Source organism: Neodiprion lecontei, chromosome 3, assembly GCF_021901455.1.
Source record: "Neodiprion lecontei isolate iyNeoLeco1 chromosome 3, iyNeoLeco1.1, whole genome shotgun sequence".
Lineage (NCBI taxonomy): Eukaryota > Metazoa > Arthropoda > Insecta > Hymenoptera > Diprionidae > Neodiprion > Neodiprion lecontei.
The window spans coordinates 35,408,314-35,435,142 of record NC_060262.1 but is presented as its reverse complement, the minus strand read 5'-3'; the positions used below and the strand labels follow the sequence as shown (position 1 = coordinate 35,435,142).

Here is a 26,829-nt window from a genome sequence, read left to right as displayed (position 1 = left end):
TACAGTGTATATTAAATTCCCCCCGAGCAACGCTCTCCGAGATGATGGTAGATGGGGAAAAAAATAAGAAAAGAACAAGGAGAAATAAAAAAAAAAAAAAAAGAAGCAAATGATTTACATATCACCAGTGCGGAGACCGTATGTTGTAAAGTTAAGATTAAAACAAATACTTGGAATACCTTCAATACAGATATTACGTATATGTATATACATACATATGTATATACCGACACATACGATAAGATAGAAAATGAAAATTCAATTTCCACACTTAAACCTAGAGTATAGAAAAATTTTACTATTATATAAATGTAATAATATCTTGCCCAAGACCCAAAAAGAGCGTGACGATCAAAGTAGCTATTTACTCATTATACGGTGAGAGGAAAAAAAAAAAGAAAAATGCGACGAAGCTTATTCATTAAAAGCCACATTGAAATGTTACCATATAAATATATATACATATATATACATTATATATATATAACAGAAATTGCTCTTGAATTCTATTTCCCAAAGCTAACAAGTTCCCTTGGCTGTGCCGTCTCCGCCACCCGAATAAAACATGATCGATGATACCAACTTTTCCAATTTTCCATCCCCGTTCTTTACATCTTTAATTTTCTATTTTTTATTTTTCATATTCGCTTAAATTCTGTGCAAGTGTATAACCGATAACTTATCTCACTTATACCGATTCCGCCTTGCCAGCTTTCCGGTAGTTTTTTCTCTCTCTCTCTCTCTCTCTCTCTCTTTAATACAAGTTTGAAATTACAAAGCTAAAAACGACGAGAGTCCATCATCAAACAGCTCTTATGTTATAATAAGGTATAGACGAGGGTGTGATCTGTAACGAAGCGGTTTGTCTAACGTCCACTTTATCCTACATACATTATACATATTCGCATACCCGTGTCTCTGGCACTAATATCTACAAATAGAACAATAGACCAGGGAGAGAGCAGATAGGAGCAGCAGTGGATTGGTGCAGCAGCGGCAGCAGCGCTGCGAAGGAGCCAAAATTATAATAATAGTTCGCTAAACATTCCCCATTCAAGAAGCGATTATACACACGCGGTTCAAACCGCCGAACGGAACTGTTCAGGGAGCCTCGTAACTCCGGGTACTTGCAATGTTGGTAAGTCCGTGTACAACAAGCGTTATGATTGTGTGCGAAAAATGAGAATGGAACGTACGTACGTGCATGGCGAAATTCTCCTCCGTACCGAAATCGTACGATTGTCGAATTTTACGCATAATACAACAAAGCTGAATACAACAAAATTTGCCAATTCGAAATTGTGAATGTGGAATTATGAAAAGTGGTATAACTTAATTTGGAGGAAACTCTCGGTCCTCGCGGGATTTTCGAGAATGCGTTGATTATGTTAAACGCATCTCACCTCACGGTGCTAAAATTCAAAATGACAGATTCCATCGGGCGGACTGAAAAATCATTCATTCCGAATTCCTTAATTTCGACTTCAGACTCACAATCGGCGACATTACATAAGTCCTCGGTTTATAGGTACACAAGTTTCATCCAAATCAAGTAAAAACCCGCGTTAACATCCGCCGTATTCAATCTAGCATTTTGAATTCAGGGTTGCGACAATTTTGATCAGATAAAATTCCCCGACTTTTCCCTAATATATATATATATATATATATTTCCCTATATAATAAAAAATCCAAATTCCCTAATTTTTTTCTACAAAACTTAGGGTAACGTTGGGTGGATTTTATGACCAAAAGCTCCAGTAATTCCAAAAGTTAGCCGAACTGACGAAGCATAATTGAAGTTTGAAAACAATTCCTCGTGGTTCGTCATAACTCCCTAGTTATTCCCGATTTTCCTCGATTTTCCCGATCTGTTACCATCCTATGAATGACCGAATCACAACTTCTGATTCGAAATCAGCAACCTTAGAAATCCACCGATTGTGAAATTTCGAATAAATAATAGATAAGATAAAACGTACGCGACAAATTATTACAACAATAGTATGAAACCGAATGATAAGCTCTGTATCAATATACATCGTAGAAGCTTCGTCGATATTCTTCCTCGGGAAATATCACTACATTACTTTACAATACTGTACACACATAAAACACCCTTGTCCAGAAAGCAATCAGGCAATAAAACCCATATACGAGTGCGTGCAGAGCGTCAGAAATGTAAATGTATAGGGACTTTTTTTTTGTCAAATTAGTCTCTATCCACGGGAGCTACACTAACGTTGACGAGTGGTCTGGCGATTATATATCATCATTTTTCCGAAACAACAAATAGTTGTACGAAAAAAAAAAAAAAAAAAATACCTCCTCCCATTGTAAGAATATCGAAGATTAATTGTTGCGCCATCAATTGTTATATCGGATTCAGGAATATCGAGTAAACCGTTATTTACCGTCCCCGCGCGACAGAGTGGTTAAAAACGATTGGTTAATTTCGTGCCGTGGCGTAGCCACGGAAGTTCATTAATGGCCGACTCATTGGCGTAGACAGGGGAAAAACGCCCGTCGGTTGGGGAAAAAAACACGGTCGATTCGGGGCGCTGTCGTCAATTTCTCACCGTATTGAAACACCGAAATTCGCTTCTTCCATGCATGTGCATACCTATACGTACGTACGAACGCCGGTCTCTTTATTAGAGGTTGAGGTTATGGTTACGGTTTATCAGGTTAGAGTCGGAGTTAGGTTAGGTAGTTAGCTGCAGGCCGGTCGGACAGAGCCCTACAGTACCCCTAACTAGGACCGGGTGGACGGTGTATTCGCGTTTCGCGTTCGCTCGTACCGCGCGTTCATAATTCATGCAACACTTAGGACGGATCCTGATTTCCCCCGAGGTGCCGATCCTATTCCATATTCCGTATGCAAGCGCATATCTGTACTCCTCTCGCTATGCCTTCCTCGTCCACCTCGACCTGCCTATTTTATAACCTTATTTCGAAGGCCCGTTATACGTACGTATAACGTATCGCCTTTTACTTTTTCTACAACTTTTCATTTCTCCATAACCGAAACGTGCGGATTGCGCCAAAGTTGACGTATGAGAATATTATTTATCACGGTAGAAATGTATGCTTGTACGATATACATGTACGTGCGTATCGACGGTTGCAAAAATGTACATACGCGAGGCGTTTCCACCTGAAACCGACCTACGCCTCACCCTCACCCCATCGGCGATTTTCTTTATTTTCAAAGCCCTAATCGATTGGCTTTCGATTTTTCTCATCAGTTCTTTGTTAGAAAATAAAATTTTTTATACCAAGGTGGAAGTGGGTAAACATTTGTTTGAGAAGCTACGAGCGAAAAAAGTAATTAAAAAGTGAGAAAAATCAAATGGGATATAAATTTCAAAAATGCAAAATTATATTTCATACGTTCTTTTCTCACTTTTCAATTACTTGTTGCCATTGTGGCCAAAACGGATGCCATTGGTTTTTGTTATTTCCATTCCTTTTTTTTTTTTTTTTGTCGAATATCCGTGTAATTAAACAAGTTTGCAAAACGATATCCGATTCGGTTAGAACTCTGTCTTCACCTGCAAATTTGTAGAAGATTTTCTACCATAGCCTCTAGCTTCCGAACCAAAAACTTACCCACTTCCACCTTAGTCTAAAAATTTTCGTTTTCCAACAAAGAATTGACGAGGAAAATTTAAAGCCCTAACAGATCGGGGCTATTCATTTGAAAATTAGATTTTCATCATTTTAGGAGCAGCAACAATCAAACCGGTGTTCTGAAAAATCTATAACTCCGTGAAAGATGATTTTTTTTCTACACTTTAATACCATACTTGGAAATAAATAAAATCACAGATGGTGACGGTTTTGTCTGGAATGTCTCATACACCTTATACCGTACGGTATACGGATATCGGTAGCTAGACTGTATCGGCGGTTGCAAGCTTTAAAACGATTCACTAGAGATATTATATACATTATATTCCCAACGGCATGACAGACCGTTGTCAAAACTTTCCTCTTCTCCGTAACTTTTTCCTCACACATTTATACCTATACGATCGAAAGCATCATAGCCTCTGAAACTCCCAGCGGTTGCTTCGTCTACTCTCTGTATTCCCATTTCCATCATCGAATAATATAACCTACACCTTCCAAACCAAACTGAAGAAGTAGAAGAAGAAGAAGAAGAAGAAGAAGCTTTTGGTTTTTCGTTTTCTTCTTCTTCTCCACTCCATTTCTGTTCATCGATGGATATGAGCGATCGTTTTTATCCGGCCAAAAATACAAGGGCCTGTAAACTCTTCTCTATGAACTCTATAAACTCGAAATTAATTTTCATAGGATCGCTGCAACGCACGATTGATTTAAATCGTTTGAAGTACGAGTTGTTGGTTGATTAATCGCCATTTCGTTCATTTTTCACTACCAACTACAACAAGTCGCAAATCATGATCCAAAATCCGATGCCATTTGAACTGAAAGCTCTGCTTCAAAGATTATTCGTTCTTTCGATTAATCGACAAATCCACGGTTTCGATTAATATGCCAATCGACCTTCATTAATTGAAAAAACGGTTAATCGATTAATTGGAAAACAGATTAAACGATTAATCGATCAGTCGCGCTGCACCAGTTAAAACTAGTTCCCGTAACTCGTTTCCACTGCAACTTTTCTACTTAGGATTAATTTACCGTAAACGCCGTAACACGTTCATACTGTGCATACCTTGTATTACAACTGTATTTTAACGTACCGAGAGGATAATTACGAAACGCTGCGATATCATACCCTGCACATACGATACATTCCTGCCCTACATACGTATGTATGTACAATGTGTGCAGATACATAGGCGCATGTGGAAAAGGAGAGTCACCGGTTTCGCGCAGCTAATGAAATGCACCGGTAGCGATACAGCAGGTGTTTAATCGTCGCGCCGATGCAACGCGGCAATGACAAAAATTTACCCGTTTCCGATCGATATCAAAGCCAAAGGTAACCGAATCGGTGATATGTTAATCAGCAAAAAATCAAACTTATCGATATACGCGAGTTCGTCAATTTTCAAAGGCTTTTCCCTTCAACTTTTTTTTAATAATCGGCACATTTCGAAATACACAACACGTGCAAAGACGTGTTGACACGACTTGATAAAAAAGAACAAGTATAGAAGAAGGGGGTAAAAATAAATAAATAAATAAATAAATAAATAAATAAATAATATTCACCACCGACCGGATATTTCCGCTATGCAGTCGTTTTCCCATTCAAGAACCGAACGTGCAAACGGGCAATAAATTTTCCGTTTATAAAAGGGACGGATAAACTGAAGAAATATACGAGTGTCAAAAGAAATAAAAAGAAAAAAAAAAGAAAAAGAAAAAACGGAGCTGCAGCTGCAGTTGTAAAAGGTGAAAGCTAGTGTATAAATTATAATACATAATAACACATTATAAATTCACTCGTCCAAAAAGAATGCAGAATACATTAATTGAATCGAGACGGTTATTGATCCTCGTTAAAAATATTCAGAGCTTGGTATAGGAGTACGTACGTGTATTTGGCACATAAATATCACGTACGTGTGTATAATACAAGTAAAGGTCTTATGCAAGTTGAACTGTAATGTTAAAAATAATATAAGTAGTGGTTATAGAAATTTAACACTCCGATAACAAGTGTGACTCTACGATAATAGCTAGGATCATAATTGAATAATTATCTTCATTATAGCTGATTATCTCGTGCACTTGGTCAGAATACGAGGAAACATACCGCTTATTACTACTCGGTCATACAAACGGAACAGAATACTTACGCATACTTATTGTACGTATAAGTTGAACCTCGGTGAAATTGATTACACACACGCACGGACTTTGTTGGAGGCAAAGGTTTTGTTTGCCGAGGTAGGAAATTGCTTGAAATGTGTGTGTGTTGTATATTTAGGGTGTTTCGAAAAAAATAATTTACGATTTTCCATCACGGTACCATCTAAAAAGTTTGTTTAGGTTAAAAGATAGATTCTGTGGAAAGATGAGCGTTCTGCGTCGTGTGAAAGATCGCGCTCGGTTATATATACAAAGATATATATATAATTATATATACATCGTATGCAGCATTGTGCATCGCAACGAGCGATACACTTTCAAGTTAGATACAACGCATGCACGTTATAATTTAATTGACAATACCGAGAGCTGATCATCGCGTATTTACTGCTGCATAATAGTAATCGAATAAAAAGTGTATACACGTATATTGTACATACGTAACGATAATGTGATAAACGTATCGTTCTGTGTAACTAATGTATTCCCGATATTGAAACTTTTTTTTTTTTTATCAATCGTATTGCAATCAACCCTGCACACAACGGCCAATAATAATAACAACGATTAATAATAATCGCTATATTTATATACCACGGTCAAAAAATTATTATTAATCTTTCACTCTACGGTACAATACTACGTGGGTATAACACACGCATAGCCGCAATTAGATACAATATCAGCGTAATTTATACGTATACGGTATAAACGTGGCATGCATCGTGTACTTGGTCGCTGCATCCCCGATGCCCGTATCGATAATGATATATTACATATTGTTGGACAGCTATACTCTTGACGATGTACCACCGGCCACATGGACGATGATTACATTGATTAATTTATTATACTTGATCCGACATTAGCTGTTTTTTTTTTTTTTTTTTTTTCTCTCTCTCACACTTCAAGCCAACAATTACGCGTCAAGAAATAAGCCAAGGTATGCGTACAATATACGTATCTCTTACAGTGTATAAAGAGAAAAAAAGAAAATAAGGTTTGACTTTCTGTAAAATATTTCTCTATCTTTTAACGGCAGTTTAATATTATCTGACATTCAACCTTTGAAATCGATCACTAAAATTGTTCGATAATTAACAGTTTACACCGGTCACTTTTGGTCAGTTTTTTTTTTTTTTTTTTAGAGTATTTATACATACCACTGAATAATACCGTAGTAAATCTGGCAGTGAATACAAGATACGGAATAACTTTGCAATATTCTACAGCAAAGTTTTCTCTAACCTAAAGTTAAATAAAATCTAAGAATAAAAGATAAGAGACACGTGTAGCTGTGACTCTCGCGAGGAATGCAGGAATATTTTCCGTACCATGTACTCTCCGAATGATTCCTATCAGCGTTAAACAATAAACGAAGGTATTTTTGCGACAAATATCTTGTCATCGGTAAATCGCAACGGAGATACGAATAAGAAGAAAAAAGCGAATAGCTATTCGCGTTGAAATAAGAAATCCCCGGTTACGATTCACACAGAGATAAATGGACTACGTACGTAACCCTGAATCGCGGTTCGTTAGATACGTACAATGACCGCGAATTAATTACTAACAAACGGAATCGCGGACGGCTGTTTAAACCGTAACCTATTCACAGAATCGTAGAGCTTTCGAGCAAGCAGCGGGATAAGTTGTGTAACACAGAGATTATTGTACATGCATGCACGTGCGTATACATGTATATATAAGACTTGGAAATGAATTTTCACAAACGGCATTACGCGAGCGAATCCGATCATTGCGTCTGTATATGTACGCGCAAACAATATTACGGTGTTTATACGGAGTGATAACGAACCCCTGAACCCATTTACAACTTAATTATACCGTCCGAGACTTTGTTCGTTCGTCGACGAACGAACCGAACGCAACATCCGGTGAACCATTAATCCCGCGCGTGCTCGGATTGAACATTTACGCCACCGGCAAAATTTTCCGTGACGCAAGCAAAGTGTGAATAGTAGATCGGTCAAGTCACGTGTTTGATAGTCGCAGGGAGAGGAAATAAGATACCCGTTTTGATTTCAGCCCTTAATATTTAATATTTAGTGCTTCCTGAACGCGATTCTACATTTTCCATTTCCATTAACATTGGAAAATAATTTCTATTTTTTCTGAATCTTCCAATTCGGTAACGAGGCAATGTACATAAATTTCCGCAACATGTTTTTGTAGGGAATTTAACCCTCTACATAAAAAAAAAAAAAAAAAAGAAAACTGTTTTAAATTTGCGCTAACTAAACACTTGCAAAAGTTATTCAAGGTTAAAATTGAAATCGTGTAAAAATTTACTTTTTTTCCAGATTAACAGCGAAAATATTGGACTTGTCACAAAATATTGTCAACTTTTTTTTTGTAAAGCATTTCAACCGCTATGAAATTATGTTATTCAATCAATTTTCAACTTCAGCAAATTTATTTTGTAATTATTACAAGTAATACTATATAATGTATGTAATTCCACTTTGAAAGCACCTTTTTTTAGTAAAAAAAAATAAATTGTCTCAAGTTGAAAATTAATTGAATAACATGATTTCATAGCGGTTGAAATGCTTTACAAAAAAAGATCCCACAATATTTTACGATAAGTCCATAATTTTTGCTGTTAATCTCGAAAAAAAAGTGAATATTTATCCGTGAATAACTTTTGAAAGAGTTCAGTTATAAAAAAAAATTAAAACAGACCTTTTTCGTAGAGCATTCAATTCCCAGCAAAAACATGTATCGGAAATTTATGTACATTGCCTCGTCACTGAGCTAGAAAATTCAGAAAAAGCTAAAATTATTTTCCAATGTTAATCAAATAAAAAATATAAAATGTAAAATTAAATTTTTTTCGTCAATTCTTTTCCTTTATATTTTACATTTATATTTAATTTACAGAAATTATTTTTTGTACAAGTTATACTCCAGGTGAACAGATTCTCCGACCGAAGTAAAATAGCGTCGTGAACAGCGGGTGTTAATATTTCAAGTTTTACCCATAAGGGATTTGAAAGCTTCGGCTAAAAAAATTACCGCGATATCGATGATGGTATGAAAAGTCATTGAAATCGTCTGAAATAATTTTAACGAAGAGTAAAGTGTCCTCTGTACATATATTTTTTTAAATAATTCAACAATTTCGGTTGTTTCTATTTTCTACGTATAATGCGTACAATTCAAATGGGCAAATTTTCAAGGTACCATGTACGAGCTTCGAAAAAATTTCAAAACTCTAATTTTACCAAGTAGCTGCGCGTGATAATTAAACGAGTTAAAAATTCGTCTAAAAACGATCATGAAGCACTCTGTACGACGATATGATTAAAAACTTTAGCTCTATAATATTACGTAGCGAACTTACATAATTAAGGAGAATCGAATCACGTCCAAAGTTAAATCCTGAACATTCTTCACTGTGCACATATATTCAACCGCGAATATAATGGGGATATATGTAATCGATAGTTGGCTAGATTTGAAACGATTCTCGATGGTCGTCTAGAATTAAATTCATGTTAGATATACGAATTTAAATATCTAATACTTTTTTCATACCTCAAAGTATAGAATAAGTAGAAAGAAAAAAACATAAAAATTAAGCAAGTAAATTGAAATATACATATATTAGGATTGTCCTTGTTTGGGGGTTGGAAAATTTTGTAACCAGTCGTTTCGTTTCGTATGACTTTGGTATAAATTAAGGGACCGATTTGAAACTTGGCAAATTTGTTATTTATAATGATCGAAACAAACCCTAAAAATTTCAAAATTACATCATAATTTTATAACATATTTCTTTTTACACACAAGCCTAATATCATCACTTTTATTAGGCTTGTATACGAGGGAACAATGATAATAAAATTCAGAAATTTTCAGGGATGTTTCTATCATTATAAGCAACAACTTTGCCAAGTTTCAAATCGGTCCCTCAACGTATACCCTCAAGTCATACAAAACGAAATAACTGGTTATAAAAATTACATGTATTTTACATTTAAAACTTTCAGAGCTTATAGGCACGTGTTCCAGTTGACGCAGAGGCTTGAAAGTTTGCAAAGAATTGTTTTTTTTTTTAATCATTTGGAACAGATCTGGGCGGCGTCCCAATGATAATATTTCCGACCCCCAAATAAGGACCACCCTAACGTATACATGTATATACATATACATTGTACAAAATATTTTTAAAATATCCAGTGACATAAAATTCATCGGGGCAGTTTCCTTGTCTCGCCCGGAGCGATTAGTTGTATAATTTTTCGGCCGAAATTTTACCCGGCACTCGTTTTTAACTTGAACGGCAAACTTTGAGAGAAAAAAAAAAAATACATGCTACACGAGGCATGATCTCGCGTTGCGGCGTCGTGGTTTCTATATACATACATAAATAATATAAATATAGATACAACGTCTACCTATATGTACAGTTATGTAATCTTTACAACGAAACACGACGACGACGAAGACGTGACGCTGCAGCTCGTTCTGCTTCGTGTATTATACATAAAACTTATAAAAGTTACAAGCTAACCCGCTGCGCAACTTCGCGGGGTTAATGAAAATTTCAATGGATATTTTTTTATTGTGGTTTTTTTTCTTATTTCTTTATTTTTTTTTATTTTTTCAATTCCCTTGATTCATTCAATCTCACTTCTCGTTCCGCCGCATTCGCTGAAAGTCAAGTACTATACCTATATATATATATAAGTATTCTGCATTCGTATGTACATTATACAAGAGTTTCAAAATTCTAATAGCAGTTTGATCGGCGAAATTATAGTCTCGAAAATTGTTGTTGAAAAAAGTTATTAGAAAAATTTTCTACCCGATTGGATTTACCGTTAACGCACGCATCAATCGCGAAAATAAACCGTGTTTTTCTTTTCAATGTATCAAACAAACATCGAGGTATAATAATTTCGACAGAACAATTTAAAAACACGAATCTTTTCATCGACTGATTTTAACCAAGATTCACTGTCGCAGCGAATATCAAAAGTCAAGCTTTATATTAGACACGGTACATCTGTATTCGCATATTTCTTACAGTATCCGTACGACAATGCGAAAAAAGAAAACATATGACGGAAACGGCGTATGGTTGCCGAAAAATGGAGTGGGTAAAAAGGTGCAAAAACAAATCGTTGTAAACGTATACGTATACCTATGGCATGGAAATCGTGGAGAGTCCATAAACTCCATGATACACCTACCCATATATAGAGATAAAGAGAGAATGTATAAGTATGTACATGTAACGTGAAGGAATAGATCATGCAGAAGAAACGGAGATTGCGGCGCTTTCGATCGTCGAAGAGAGAAAACCGGTTGGTCGGTTGGTTGGTTGGTTGGTTGTTGTACCTGTAACTCCGCTGCCGGAGCAAGGAGACAGTGAATCGGTTCGTTCGGCGGTCACAACCACAACCACAACCACAACCATAACCACAACCACCACAACCATACCGCGTGGTACGTACACCTAAAGTACGAGAAGTGATGTAAAACTCGTCAAATATAACCTTAAATCGAAACACCGTCCTCCACTCTCCTCTCGCTATCGCTTCATCAGACGTTACGAATTAAGCCGAAGGCCTGAAAATTGTCGCGTTTTTTTTTTTGCACCCTTGCACTGTGACCGTACGTACGTTATCAAGTGTATATTATACATGTACAGTGAGAATGAAAACGCGGGAGAGAGGAATAAGAATACGAAAAACTAACCTGGCAAACCCAGCAAGCAGTGTTTAAGCATGTTCTCGATCGCTACGTCACAAATTCACGTTACACGATAATAGACTGTATAAATTAAGATCGTAGCCACTCTGGACACAGAGAGGAAAACGTTTCTTACTTTGGTCAATACATAGACAGGCATACATATACTGTAAAATAACCAAAAGCACGATTGTCGATCCAGCAACGTGAGCAGCAGCAGGAGCAGCACATCTAGCCGTTGCTTCGTTCTCTCGTTCCCTCTTACGTTCGAACAAAAAAAAAAATAATGGTGAAAAGGGTAAATATGTATTAGGAGTAACAAGAGGGCGGTACACGTCACACCGGGATCACGTGGCGATTCTGCTGCATCCTCTTCCACGAGTAGCGAAAGAAGAAGTAAACGAACGAACGAACGAACGAACGAACGAACGAACACACTAACAACGGCTGCACGTTTTCTCCTTCTTCCATCCCCCCCCCCCCCCCCTCTCTCCTCTTCCTCCCCATTTCCCTCTCCACGGCAAGCAGTCGTCCCATTGTCTCTGCAGCCTTTGCTCCGTGCATAGTTGAGTGTGTGTACACATCGTATAAGTATAGACACACACACACACACACAGAGGGAGCAGGGAGACGATGTACCCTGAAGTCTGGCTTGTTCCTCCTGAGGGCATGGGCGAAAATTCTCTTCCACCTCCACCTCCTCGTCCTCGTCCTCATCCTCATCATCCTGCTTCTCCCCCGCGGCTCGAATGAGCGTTAATACAGCGCGGTGCTCTACCGCGCACCGAATATCATTCATTTAGCCTTTTACTGCAGCTATTTCACGTGCAAATACACCGCCGCGCAAAAAGGTATTACGTTGCGGATACGTATTTCGCAAATTCGCACGATTATACGTATACGACACACCGACTTCCTCGTTACGGCCAACGAAAAACTACGTTACAGAAATACTAGGTACCTTGGCAATGGGATATGGTGCGGGAAAAAAGAAAGGAAAAGAGAAAAAAAAAAAGAAAAGAAAAGAAAAAGAAAAAAAAAACCGTTAAAATCGAATGGTACGAGCGAAACTCGACCGCATTTTCAAACTGTAACTGGTAAAATGCAGATATCGCCGCAGGTGTGTCGGTCCGTGTTACCTATGCGTATGAAGATATGCGTTACCATGCATATGCATTTTTGTACAGAGGAATGATCGCGAGTGCGCTGCTGCTGCCGCTGCTGCGGTGAAAATAAAATGTGATAGGTACTGGGTGTAGGGAATAATGTTATCACGGCACGTGTGCACATGTGAATCTATGCGTGTAAATGTATAAATGTACACACGCATACTCGGCTGGTTGTGTAATCAATATTATACGTATACCGATTAATTATTCGCTTGAGAGGCATTTGACGTGAATTCCCTATACATTGCACAATATACTGTCCAGACATGTGAATGGGTGATTTTTATTCCCCCTCCCATCTCTCGCGATCAATCGTAACATGGATCACGTTAGCTGCTGCATAATTTAGCGTGGTACGAAGTACGAAACTGACGCGTTTGTAAATTGGTGAAAATATTTTATTATTTAATAAATCATAAATAATACGCGATGCGGCATCGGCACTGTCAATATCGTTCCTGATGAATTGGATGGCAAAGGATCTCTGTTTAAAGTGAGGAATTTCGTTATGCGTGTGTGTGTGTGTGTGTCGTCACCTTTACAGGGGATTGATTTATACCGTTCAGGCAAGGATCGTCCGGAAACTCTTTGATCCCGGGATTTTCCCAGTTTCCTATCTATGATACCGAGCAGCAGAGATGGGTACACGGTTGACGAGGATGAGTGAAATCTAGTGAATTCCGTTACTACCAACGTCTATATACATATTATATAACATACAAACTAACCCGTTTAATACCGGGGGGATTAAACTGTCATAGTCATTTCTACAATATCTGTCTGCACGTAAATCCGTAATATATAAAGTTAGAGAAGTTTGAAATTAAACGGTTTGTAATAAATGAAATAAACACGCAAAGTATCCATTTATCTAACCGTCTTGTCCGATTCTGCTCTATATAAGCCTTCACGATGTAGCCATCGTCATAATTATCAAGTCCAGGAAGGAATCTGAGAATCATGCAGCAAGATCCGACAATTATGCACATCGTAAAAATATATAGCGGCACCACGGTATATATACGCATAACGTACAACGTGCAAACTCCGTAATTATAAATCTATAATTTGTTCAGCGTCGTCTAATTGATACAATTACATATATATGTATATATTTGGTAATTGGGTAAAGAAAATTGTGCTATACGTATATTATATGTATAACATTTGGTTTTACAAATTTTTGCGGAATTCGTAGATAAGACTGTGAAATATAGAGATATTTAAACGAGAAATAATAACGGTGCCACCCTATACATTATATATAGTCGAAACTGCACAAACCGCACCGCTGCTGCTGGTGGTGCACTGCCGTCAGTGAATCCCAGGCATTGCATTGCAGGCAAGCTCTTGTTTGCTTAAAGCAATCAATAGAAGACCGCTGCCGACATGTAGAGGTGTAATGATATACGCGAAACGGTGTAAGAGAGAGGAAGAGAGAGATGAAAAAATTGAATCCACTTTATTAACCCCGAGCCAAGAACTGTCTTACCGAAATCGTTATTCGTTGCAAACGTAAAAATTTTTCATCCAAGCTGTTTAAATATTTATAATACCTATTTTACATTCTTTCTTCGGCAATTTTATACGTACCTGTATGGTATATAACGTGAGAAAATTGAGAGAAGAAAAACAATGGATAATTTTTCCACCGAAATGTATACGAAATGATATTTCGAATTGTTAATTCTAATAAATAAATATACATATTATATATATGCATACGGAGAAAGACAGAAGCACAACTCGCAATTCCTCCGTATCCACTTGATCAATTTTAAAAAACGAAACGTCCATTCAAACGTACAAGTATAATATAACGTGTACAAATATATTCCGGTCTTTCGAAAACGAGTGTTTTAACCCCCCGGTTTTTATTTTTCGCCTACATTTTTGAAATGTAATTTTGAAAGGATTGGACGGAGCAGGAAAAAATGAATGTGTCATTTTTATACAAATTTAATTGATGAAGGAAATGCAAAACGGCAAAACTAGAAAGAGAAAACAAAGAAAAAATAGAAAAGAAGTGAAAGGCGGGAAAAAAAAATTTCATCGTCATCACGGACGCTGTTTCGAGATTCCGATTCCTACAATGTCACGTGTATAATTATACCCGATATTCGTCGAGAGGTTTCGAGGTTTCGAGGCTGCAGCGAGCCGCGCGAAATCATCGCGGGATTATCTTTTCGCATTTAAATTTCAGATCCGCGCACAGGCTTCGCCGGGTCCATGCAGACGAGATGCTGGAAGTGTACCCTTTATGCATACTCTACACGTGATCGAGCGCATATCCGTCTAGAAATATGATAATATCTCAGCGATCGTCCCGACGAACCGAACACTATCCTACGCGTGTGTGTGTGAGTCGGCAGATAATGTACATACTTTGATTGATAGACGACACATGTAACACATAGACGACATATGCGAACGTACATACATGTATGTATTTCGGGAGAATATAAAAATAGTACAACGTTGTACGAAGAAGAAATCGCAGAAAATATTTACGATGATAGTGACAAGTGGGTTTGCGGATAAAACTTGAGCAATCTTTGGCACATTTTTTTAGTAACATCGCTCAATTCAACGCGAGAATTGAGCATAATGAATTTTGGCTTCGTTTACATGCTTAACCAACCTCTTTACACTTCAAATTCTTACAAAATAGACTTTCAAGTTTTTCAATATTCGATGTTTTAACCCTTTCATTTTCTCATCCTTCTACATTTTCCCCCCTCCCTATATGTATTTCCAAAAACACATATTTTCGTTCGTTATCCGTATGAAACTTTTCAATTTACTTGTGTAATGTCTTTCTATATTAGTCACAGTATCACAAACTGACAGTGAATAGAAACTCAACTTTTCTTTTACATTAAACTTAATCGGTTCAATCGATTTAAGAAATTAATAACGGTAAAAAAAAAACAAAGTTTCAAAGGCTGTTGCCGCAGCAGTAAAATTTTGAAAATAAAAGTCACTAAATAATCAAATCTGTAACACATCATAAAATCATTCGAATACAAATGGGAAATTATAATTTTTCAATATAATTCCAGCATCGAATCATACTTTTGTACAATATACGATTACAATATTAATCGTATTTGTTCGACATGTAATTTTTTTTACATCTCATCCATTCCGCAACGAACACACACGTAGCAAATTCGAATTCAGCGTGGGATGCAATGAGTTTCATTTTACTTTTCCTTTGTTTCGTTTTTCCTAATATAAAATCGTCAGCGCGAAGTTGCGGTAGCAAGAAGAAATAACAACGAGAAGTAACCGCGGTAAGCAAACAAGCGAGCAAGAACGAGAAACCGCACGTAGTTGCGACGATGAAGGTTTCTTGCACGGGAGTAGGAAAAGTCAGGAGAAAAACGACGAAAATTTACCCCGAATCAATATTTCCAACGATCGCGGGCGTTCGGAAAAAAAGGGGCTGAGGGTGAGGGTGAGGGTGAAAGGCAAGGGAGGGGAAAAAAGTTGGGAAAACGCCATTGTGACAGTCTTCGCTCCTCTTTCTCCTCCTTCTCCTCTCTCTCGTCTCTCGTTTGAAACACACTCCTCTCCTTTGTCGAGCTCTCGTCTTACTAATTTGCATACCTCGGTGTTTCCCGACTGTTTGACACCGCCGCCGCCTGCTGCAGCAAAATCTCGTCGAACCAGGAGAAGAAAGAGTAAGAAAAAAAGGCGGAATACATAGCAAAAGGAAGGGAACTTCCGATCAAGTTGTTTAACCGCGACTGTCTGCTCTGATTATTATTATTATTATTATTATTGTTGTTGTTGTTGTTGTTGTTGTTGTTGTTGTTGTCGTTATCGTTATTATTGTTATAGATGTTAACTTCACGTTACTTGTTTCGGAATCGATGCCTTGCACATAATACATAGTATTTTTATACATATTGATTGTTGACTTTTTTTTTCTTTCACCCGTTGCATTTATTGAATATTAATCGATATTCTTGCGATGACGTTCATCATCGATGATTATAATCATTGCCACATTCATTGTCTTTCGTAAATAATAAACGCAGCGTTTACGATGCATAATTAAGTATCGTTATACATGTAACATAATGCATATGCGTATTACCAAGAAAAGGAGAAAATTTTCTCCTTTGCCGTATAAGTTAGGTAGCATAGGTATACATGTATAATAACTTTCGTAATTTCCGGTCAACTATCCTGCAAGCGATTTGGCGTCTATGCATGCATACATATGTATGTCGAGTATCTACGTACATATGTAACGCATAGGTATATAAAATGTAATTCAGCAAGTTGGACAATTTAAAGCAAACTCGCGTGTTTAGATAACTCTGCAACTTTTTTTCCTCTCTCTCTCTCTCTCTCTCACTATTCTATTTCTTTTTTATGTACATATTCCAACGATAGGGAATAATGAGAAGAAACAAAATTCCCAAATATAAAGCTGCTGAGAATTTGCAACGTTGCAAAAATTTCTACTCATCGGAATGAAGAAAAGAAAGGAACATACATATTTTTGTATGTCGTACATTATGTACGAAAAATTTGTATTATCCTGACGTAAAATGAGAGGTAGGCGACTGTATGAGAATATATTTCAACAAACCGCGTGACATAAATCAAAGTTTTATCGCTGGATCGGTATCGCGTTTTGTATTTTCATGTATCAAAGATGGACAATAACGACGATGAGTTGATCAGATTTTTTGGTTAATTTTTTTTTACAAGGAGATATTTCCAACAAAAGAAAATAGAAAACTATGATGTGAGGCGGTATAACGAAATAATTATCGATAATGGAAACTGAGAATAACGATACAGTTAAAGAAGATCGTGATTTTCGTAATTCACTGCATACATATGTCCGGGATTTTAGCAATAAATTATACAAGGATAGACAGATCTGAAAATAATTTTCATACAACCAAAGCATACTGATTGGGAGTGAATTCTCTTCGAGAATTTATAACCACACAACGTACGATCTGTTATAATCTCATGAACGTTTTTTAATAATCTTGTGAAAAAAATCTGAAAATTTATATACTCAAACTCTGATCTTCCGCAGCAAGATTTTACACGTGTGTGTATACACACACACGCACACACTCATGTATATGTATATATGGGTATATATGAGAATAAACTTCACAACCTCAGCGTGCATAATAAATGATAGATGTACGTAAACTCGGCAGAAAATTGCCATAATTATTTACACGGAAAAATTTTTCTTCCTTATTCATTCGTCGGAAAACTTTCATAGGAACAAACGAGTAAGACCTCACAAAATGAATCGCAATTTGTTCAAGTACCGCAAAACACAAAAAATTAAATTCAATTTTAGCAGTGAAAAATAAAAGAAAATTGACTAAAATAAATTATTATACTGCAGCTTGTTGTTCGAATAAATAATACGTATAACTACATACCTCGCGTACGAAGCTGGTAAAAATATAAATAAATAAATTTAAAAAAAATAACGTCACAACGTTTGAATAATTATTGACTTGAACAATAATAATAATAATAATGATAATGATGATGATGATGAAAACCGTAGGAAAGCGTAGAATAATAACAGTAATTGAATGGGAGGGAAAAAAAGATGCGTTTTCGCGACATCAATTTTTGTTTTCCTCCAAATGCAATGCCTGCCTACTTGTGTAACACCATGTTGAATCTCAAGTGCCGGGTATGATATATATATATGTATATATGTATACTATAGGTACGTACAAGGTTAATACGAAGTACACACCAAGTACATATACTTTATACGGACATACGTGTATGTATAATGTGCGTGGAGAAGATGAGTGCGATGTATTATAAAAGTGAAACGCGATATGCGATGAGGAAAAAAAATTACATAACCTGACCCACCAACGTAACATAGTGCGGGAAGGAGAATACGTAGGTAGTAAAGGAACGAACAAGGCGAAGACGGGAGAAAGGAGAACGGAGGAAGGAGAAACGAGCGTCACGGATACCGAGGAGTGTAAGGTGGAAACGAGGAACCTGAGTAGGAGGAGGAGAAGTGTAAGGCATGCAACCGCCCTTGACCCCGGGTGCGGCAATTGCCGTATCCTTCCCTCGCAACCTGCGCCAGGATTCCATCCGTCTGCAGAGTCCTGGATCGAAACGGCGCGGCGTGGAGTTACACGGTACAATCAATAAGGGTTTTTACCCTGCAAAAAAGTGGCGCAGTAATGATTTTCGATGAAAAATCCAAGTATTCGGCCTTCGGGGCGGGGGGGGGGCGCCATCTTGGATTGAACGTACAAAAAATTGATTTTTTCAACTTGATTCTACGACAAAAATGTCTGATACAAATTTGAATAAGACTAAATTCCCCAAATTTTTCCTCGTACGCGCATCGTTACAGTGACGTTGTAACGTCGTGCTCGTGAAACTAGACGACTTCGTCTCCCTTTGCAACGTCGTGTTTGTCAACAATTCTGGGCGAGATAATATGCAATTAGGTAGATATTCCATAGCGCGTACAGTGTCTAGGTAACCTGACGTTGTACGAGTCGCAAAACGCGTTATAACTATTTAGCAACTTGATTTATAGTTTCTAACACGCGTTAAAGCGTTATAATACGTATTATACCGAGTAGGATAGTAACAACTGGAGTACACATACCATATATATATATATATATATATATATATATATATATATATATATATATATATATATATACGCACACCTCTCTGGTACATATTATAATTGTTATTACTACGCGTGTAACAATAAAACCAGAACTATCCCTGCAGTGAAAAAGAGCGCGCTATTATGATAATTGCGTGCACATCGTCATCATCCAGTCACTAATCGACTACTTAATTTTCTCAATTTTATTACAATACACTTATATTTATCATCGAAATAATCGCGACCGCGTCCAGCATTTAATTCGTATTGAATTCCGATCAAAACTCAAAATACTTCGACATAATCATACATACGGGTATAAACGCCATATGTATGCAAAGTGTATTTCTTTAATTTGAATTTTCCCGCGCTCCGTGCAAGTAGACTAACGATAAGAATCGCTTTACACGGCAGTCGGGAGAATCACGCGTCAATTAACGATATCATCTATGATGAAAATTTAAGTAATAAACATTGAGTAAAAAAAGAATTTACAATTTAAATAAAACAAAAAAAAAATAAAAATTAAACGCAATTAATAAAATAGGTCTTTGTTTTCAAAGTAAGACAATTGGGTTGGGCGTAATTTGTCAATCGTAATCAATAATAAAGGGAAGGACCATTACATATGCATATATACACGAATATTCTACATTCGCGTTGGAAATTCGGCTGGGATCAATGATATAATGATAATAATAATCCTGGGAAATATACATATTATATATAATTACATATATATAATAATATATATAGATGTATGATGTATATATATAAAAATTGTGAAAAACAGAGATTCCTGGAATCGGGAGTAAATAAAAGAAAGAGAAAAATGATAGCCGGAAATGAGAGTTTGTAACGTGAGTAATACAGGAACACATAATTTCCGCGGGTTTACGCGTATACGTAAACACGAATCGCCTGAAGCGTTATACTACAATTACAATTTTGTACTGCCAGGGAAACTTATCGTTGTTGAATATAATAACGGAATAAAATCTGCAGCCTGTAAATTCCGAATGATCAGAATAATCGTAAAACGAACGACGATAAAGTTGAATACATGTTTCGTCAAAAAAGAGATAAATCTCTACGCGATATGATTTATGAATTATTTGCAATGTTTTTGTTACAAGATATGAAAAAAATAAAAAGAAATTAATAAATAAATAACAATTCAATCAATAATCACCGCATCGATACTTTTCTATTTGCCAAATATTCGTTTAAAAATAATCTCAATCGTTTTCCCGATATTTTTTATACAACGGGATAAAATTGCAAAATTATTATTATTTTTTGTTTTTATTTTTTTTTTTTTTTACGGCGCATACTACACACGTATCGTCGAGTTATTTCACGTAAATTATATCTTTTTTTTTCAACCTTACTTTATGCTTCCTTATTTTTCCATTTTATCGTTTCAAACGGTACACGAGATAAGATTATATTATTAGCAGTTGGCTCGTGTCACTTGTAATCTCGCACTCTACACCGTATACGATACGTAGATAGGCGATTCTAAATTTACTTAATTATTTTTTTAATGTCCTTTTTTCATATCTTTGCGAATAACTCACGTTGTTATATGTATATTTATACAGTACGAATGGATTGTGGATAGTATATACTAACGTGAAACAAAGAAAATCACATTCCAAAGACGCGAATCGATTAATTATTATTAAATTGTACAGAGTGCAAGACAATTATGTGTCGCCATTTTACCGAAAATTCTCCAGATCGATGTCGGTGAAGATCCTGAAAGATATGCCCCCATAAAATTGATCTTGACTATCAAGCTCAAATTGGGTCAAAAAATTTAATGATCCTGAAAAATTCTGCTCGTCGGGAGGAAAAAAAAGTCTTTTAGAGTAATCATGGATCGCGAGTATGTTGTTGAGCGTGTTAAAAAAAATCGATAAAAATAGGAAATAATTACAAATCGATATTACACCCGATTGCGCGATTATTTAGTGAATTCTCATCATCTGTCAGACGCATGCACGCAATTGATCAATTTTTTCGTCCGAAGATATTTCGAGAACGAGTTACCGGATTTCAATGATTTTGATCTCAGTCAAATAGAATTAGTAGAGTTTAGAGTTAGTAGAATTCCAAAATTCGTAACGGTGAATTCGTAGTGGTTAAAAATAAAAAAATTAAAAAACCGATCCATTTTCCGAGGGCATGTCTTTCAGGTCATTACCGATAGTTACCCGGAGAATCATCTTGTTAACCGGTGACTGATAATTTTATTTACACCCTGTACAGGTACATCTGGTGCTGCGGTATAAAGTTCAAAAATAAAAAAATTTTCATTGAGAATATAAATATACTATATCGCTGTTCGTTAGTGACGGTACGGTTTTTTTTTTTTTTTTAGTTTATTCAGCTTCGCCATTGGGTTCAGCGAAAGTCCGTTTCGTTGCTTGAAAGATCGTTGAAACGAGGTCAAGTTCGAATGTAACAAGGTTGTAATATAATTATGTATGTACAGAAAACGGAGACGAGAACGGAGCGAAACGTCGTATGAAAATAAATATCGCGTCGGAAATGAAAGATAACAAGAGAGCGTAGCGAGAGTTGGAAGGTGGAGGGAGAGAAAGTCGTGGTGATCCCTGTAATATTTTGAAAAGAACAACAGCAGCAGCAGCATCACGTTGCAGTAAAGTGCATCGGAGCAGCCATGGCAAAACTTTACAGTTGTAGTTACCTACTTAGAACCTCGTGCCGACATGACAGAGCGAAAGATAAAAGAAAAGGGATCGTGTATATTTTAGGTACAGTGCACGTTTCTGTCGCAGAGCAATCTCTCACGATGAAGGGAAACGAGTAATTAGTAGATTTCTTTTTTAATTGTAATTTTTTTTGCTATTTTTTAAAAAATGTTTTACTTTTATTCCCAGTGTTTTAATTTCATCCGTTCGTTTGCGTCTCTTATTTCAACCAACGCCGAACCGGAGTATGAAGACAAAAGCTTGTCAACGGTATTATATTATATGAATCACGCCGTTCGTACAACAAGTATGCGGAGAGAAATAAAAAGTATAAAAGAAAGAACCGAGATTGGGTAATAAGAAAAAGATTGGAAGAAAACAAAAAAAGAAAAAGAAAAAAATATATATCCTTCAACGTAAAGTCGTTACGCGAGAACGTCCTTGACATTAAGTTGAAAGTGAATATTTACACGTGTATAATGAGGTACACTGTGAATACATTACAGCGAAACGTGAACGTACAATAACAAGAGAGATCTTGTAACACGCCAAAAGTAGGAAAGTACATATTCGATGTCAGTCACGTGCCGACTCACAATGTTAAATTGCCAGCTAATGAAATATTTTTCCTCAAAGTTTTCGCGACATTGAATTTCGTACGATTTCGTTGATAACGATTCCTTCTTCCTTTATAAACTTTACACATTGTATGTACCTGAATCCAAATTTCTATTGTGTATCAATTCTTTGTTCCCTCTGACATACAAAAGGATGAAAAACTTTGAAAATCTCTCACATATATAATATTTAAATTTACCCGATTAGCAAAGATCACTACGTATAATACTAATAATAATCCATCGTAGAGTTCGATTGGAAGGAATACATGACAAACACACACACACACACACATTATCATACTGTATTACACAAGTATAGAAAGAATTGAAGTACGCGGTATAATGTACGTATAATAAATAAATTCGACAGTCGAATTAAAATTGTAGACTTACAGCTGGAAGGTTCCTCGATCCCGACCTGCAGCTCATCGTCGGACTCAGTTCCCGAGTCGTGATCATCGTCGCTCTGAAAATATATTCACACGAATTAATAATCAATCTGATAATCATGCAACGAGCGATAACGAGATAACAAAAAATCACCGTTATATCATTCACGCGTGTAATATCGATGTTGCGCATCGGCGTTGTCTAATACCCTCCCTCCCCCCCCCCCCTCGCCGCTCGTCATCCCCTCCGAGTAGCGTGAAAATTGGCAAACCCACTAGCGTTGTTGTATGCATAACCAGTAACCACCCGCTAACTCACTCACGACGGCGTAACGTTATTATAATGCGGCACCGGTAGCAGCCATTTTGGCACGAGTCACCGGTAGTGACCTTCGCAAGGCAAAGGTTACCACACACTCTCTCTCTCTCTCTCTCTCTCTCGAATCTTGTCGCGCGCACGCGCTATCGTATCTTTTGTCATACACATAGACCGTATGTACTCTATTCACACGTACGTATAACGTACTCGCATAGATTAAAGGACGTATCGCGTATGTAAGATTAATGCACATGCCTGCAGATTCAACATGGAATATGAAAGAGTCGTAGAGTAATGAGGGTCGCCGAGCTTATCTTCTTGTGATGTCATGTTTATTGACGACAATGAGAGGGAAATTTCACGCGCAACGACAAGAGCGGAGGAGGAAGGCAAGTGTACCCCGGTTACTGACCCTTCTATTTTTCAAAATTACATATCGACGGCAGAAATTGTGAACTTCTCGATGATTAAAGCCAATTTATGAAGGGTTATACACGACAAATTAATTTTTTTTGTCATTTTAGGACCAAGGATTAAAGAGATACAATGAAAAAAGGTCAATAACTGGTACGCTTACCCTATCTTGGTAGGTTTAACGTATTATTAATGACGTTTCTAAATCTAACTCACCTTCTCCTGGTTCGGGTCCTCGTTCAGCGAGTGAGTTCGTAGCTTGTGCGTTAAAAACTTCAGCATAATTCACTAATTTTAATTCAATACACTGCCACCACAATTGATATTTATATATTTTTATATACGTATATGGGAGTATGTTTGCGTTTGTTTGTATGTATGTATAGATAAATCTTTTTCTTTTGTTCTTTTATTAACGATTGATTTTTCCTTTACACCCTTCACGTGTGTATTTACGGTGCCAAATATTAATTATTATCTACGTGTTTAAAGTTTATTCCATTTCGCATCGCGTATATTATTACATCCGGTCAACGGTTTCTCTCGTTTATTTTTTCTTTCCGTTTTCGATTTTACTTCATCACAATTTTCAATAGATTACAGATACTTTATATCGTACGTGTAGGTATATTAAACGTGTATATAGATAAGTCGATAGATAGATAAATAGATAGGTATACACATGAGTGTACAATCGATTAACCAATCAATCAATCAATCGGTCGATCAATCAATCGGTCAATCAGTCAATCCTCTTCAGCAGCTTTGTAACAACATGTATACACAACGTATCATAACATAATACGTCGGAAGTTCATACATCCGATCATCATATTAGGTTCGTACTAATTTTCACCGATAATAATTATCTTTTCCTTGTCCCGTCTATCTTTAGTTCAGTTACATATATATAAATATACATATATATATATATACATATATATGTATCTATATATATTTCAATCTGATTCTATGATCCAATTATTATCGTGCAGCAAAGATACGGGCGTCCGAGTAGAAGTAACAGTGGCGAGCGAGATAAAAAGAAAAACTGTTACTCGGCTCGGCTGAGGCTCGACGTGGAGAAGAAGGGAGAAAAATGGAAGAAAAAAGATCGAAGGGGGGGAGGGAGGGGGGAGAGGGGAGAGAGAAAAAATCGCCCGAACACCGACAAAAGTTACGGAATAACCATTGCTCTCTCTCTCTCTCTCTCTCTCTCTCTCTCTCTCTCTCTCTCTCTCTCTCTCTCTCTTTCTCTCTCTCTCTCTCTCTCTCTCTCTCTCTTTCTCTCTGCGTTTGCGTTTGCGTGACTCTCGGGCGTAACGAAGACGACAAAGATATTAGGATGTGGCAAGGGAATTGCTGCGCGGTCAGCTGCTCGCTAATAATCCTCTTACATTAAACAAGTGTGCAAGTAAATAAGGAACCAACCGGCTTCGCCTTCGTAACGATTGATACTCGGTATTATTATTATGCGGCACAGGCACCCAACTTTTACACGAATTATATTATATCGCGAGCACAAGCCACCCACCACGCACATTCACCGAAAAAAAACCTGACCCTGTGTTGTATAGTTTTCGCGTGATTTCACCCGCGTAGCGAAATTGTGCAGTTTTCATTTAATTTTTTATTCCCTCATTTTTCCAGACATTACGTAGAGATCAGTCTTTCAGCTTTACGTTACTCTGGCGCACACTGTTTGTTGATTTTTACTTGTTACTTCTTTGTCGTTTTTCAAACTTTCTATCGTCAAAATAACTATTATTCGATCGTTATTTTGTATCCAACGTCGGACAAAATACGCGTCAGATTGCAACTTCTGGCTGTATCGTTTATCATCGTGTTCATCGTTCGAGGAGCGTTGATGCAGTAACCGCGATGTATCATCGTTTTCATGGGGCGTCCTTTGCGTATCGTTTATTGTTAAACAGGGTGGATCGATTGCCGACGTGTTACACGGATTAGATTGTAATTATCGCCCTGTTTCGAGGGTGGCCGGGGTATGTCTTCTTTTTTTTGTTTTTTGTGCCTGTTCCTGTTCTGCCGTTTGTTTCTCATCGTTTTTTCGACGCCCAGTGTCGTCGCCGATGGGAAGAAAAATTACGGAACAAAGCCAGAGGAGCAACAGGACTTTACTTCCATCTCGAACGGACGTGTTCGTCGTCGTATGACGCGTGTAACAAAATACGTCACAGCTTGTCGTTTGTTTCTTCTTACTTTTTCCCCTTTCTTTCCGAAACGAAACCGTAGGAGCGAGGCGTCGTTGATCCCAGCCTCTAACGGTTCAGAGTCGGCTTACAATATCGCATCGTCGCGTCGCTGCCGCCGTTGCGTTAAACACTGGTAGATACGACGAAGCCATCGTTTGACGGGAATAATGAGAACAAGCACAAAGAAGCTGCTTACTGTCGATGATGCCGACGGTGACGATGATTCTTCGTCGTCTGGGAATTAACAATATTTTACCGTAACGAACAATCACGCGCACACACACGCGCACAAGCGTTACGTTACGTTGTAAAAGTGAAAACGCCCCTGTTTCTCGGACGAAATTTTAATCCCGATTAATTAAATGTGCAGTGGAGACGACTTCGCTGTCGTTCGTTGACCGAGCTTCCCTCTCCCTCTCCGCCGATCGGATCACTTTTTTCTTTATTTATTTATTTTTCGTATTACATCTTCGTATCGTTACCATGTATTATAAATATTATTATTTTCATTAGTTTATTCACCTCGAAACGTTTCACCTGTTTGTAAAAACAGCGCGTACGTATAACGTAACGTACTTGTAATCAAGAGCCTTTGTAGCGCACAATCGAACGACACTTTATCGTACGCGTATACATAATATTACAACAATCTACCACCGCACAAAATATTACTCACTACGGTCGTCCTTCTCCCCCCACCCACCCCACCCCCGCCCCAGACCCCACCGCCTCGCCCCCCGTCCCCCGTCTATCTAGCTATCTCCTTCGACACACGTTAATAACCTCCGT

General features: G+C 37.2%; 1 protein-coding gene across 6 annotated transcripts in view; it reads right to left on the bottom strand.

Moving 5' to 3' along the window:
• Nucleotides 1-26,829, bottom strand: part of LOC107224732 — a 115,785-nt gene that overhangs the window by 88,591 nt on the left and 365 nt on the right. Inside the window, exons 1-3 of one of the 6 annotated variants that reach the window (XM_046735693.1) lie at nt 25,259-26,729; nt 24,044-24,716; nt 23,099-23,171 (exon numbers count right to left, since the gene is read on the bottom strand). In XM_046735693.1, the coding sequence (XP_046591649.1) occupies nt 23,099-23,171; nt 24,044-24,109 (139 nt within the window). In that variant the 5' untranslated portion in view covers nt 24,110-24,716; nt 25,259-26,729. Of the gene's footprint in view, nt 1-23,098; nt 23,172-24,043; nt 26,730-26,829 lie in introns of those variants that run through there. The other 5 variants (XM_046735695.1, XM_046735696.1, XM_015664909.2 and 2 more) reach the window with 5 other exon arrangements.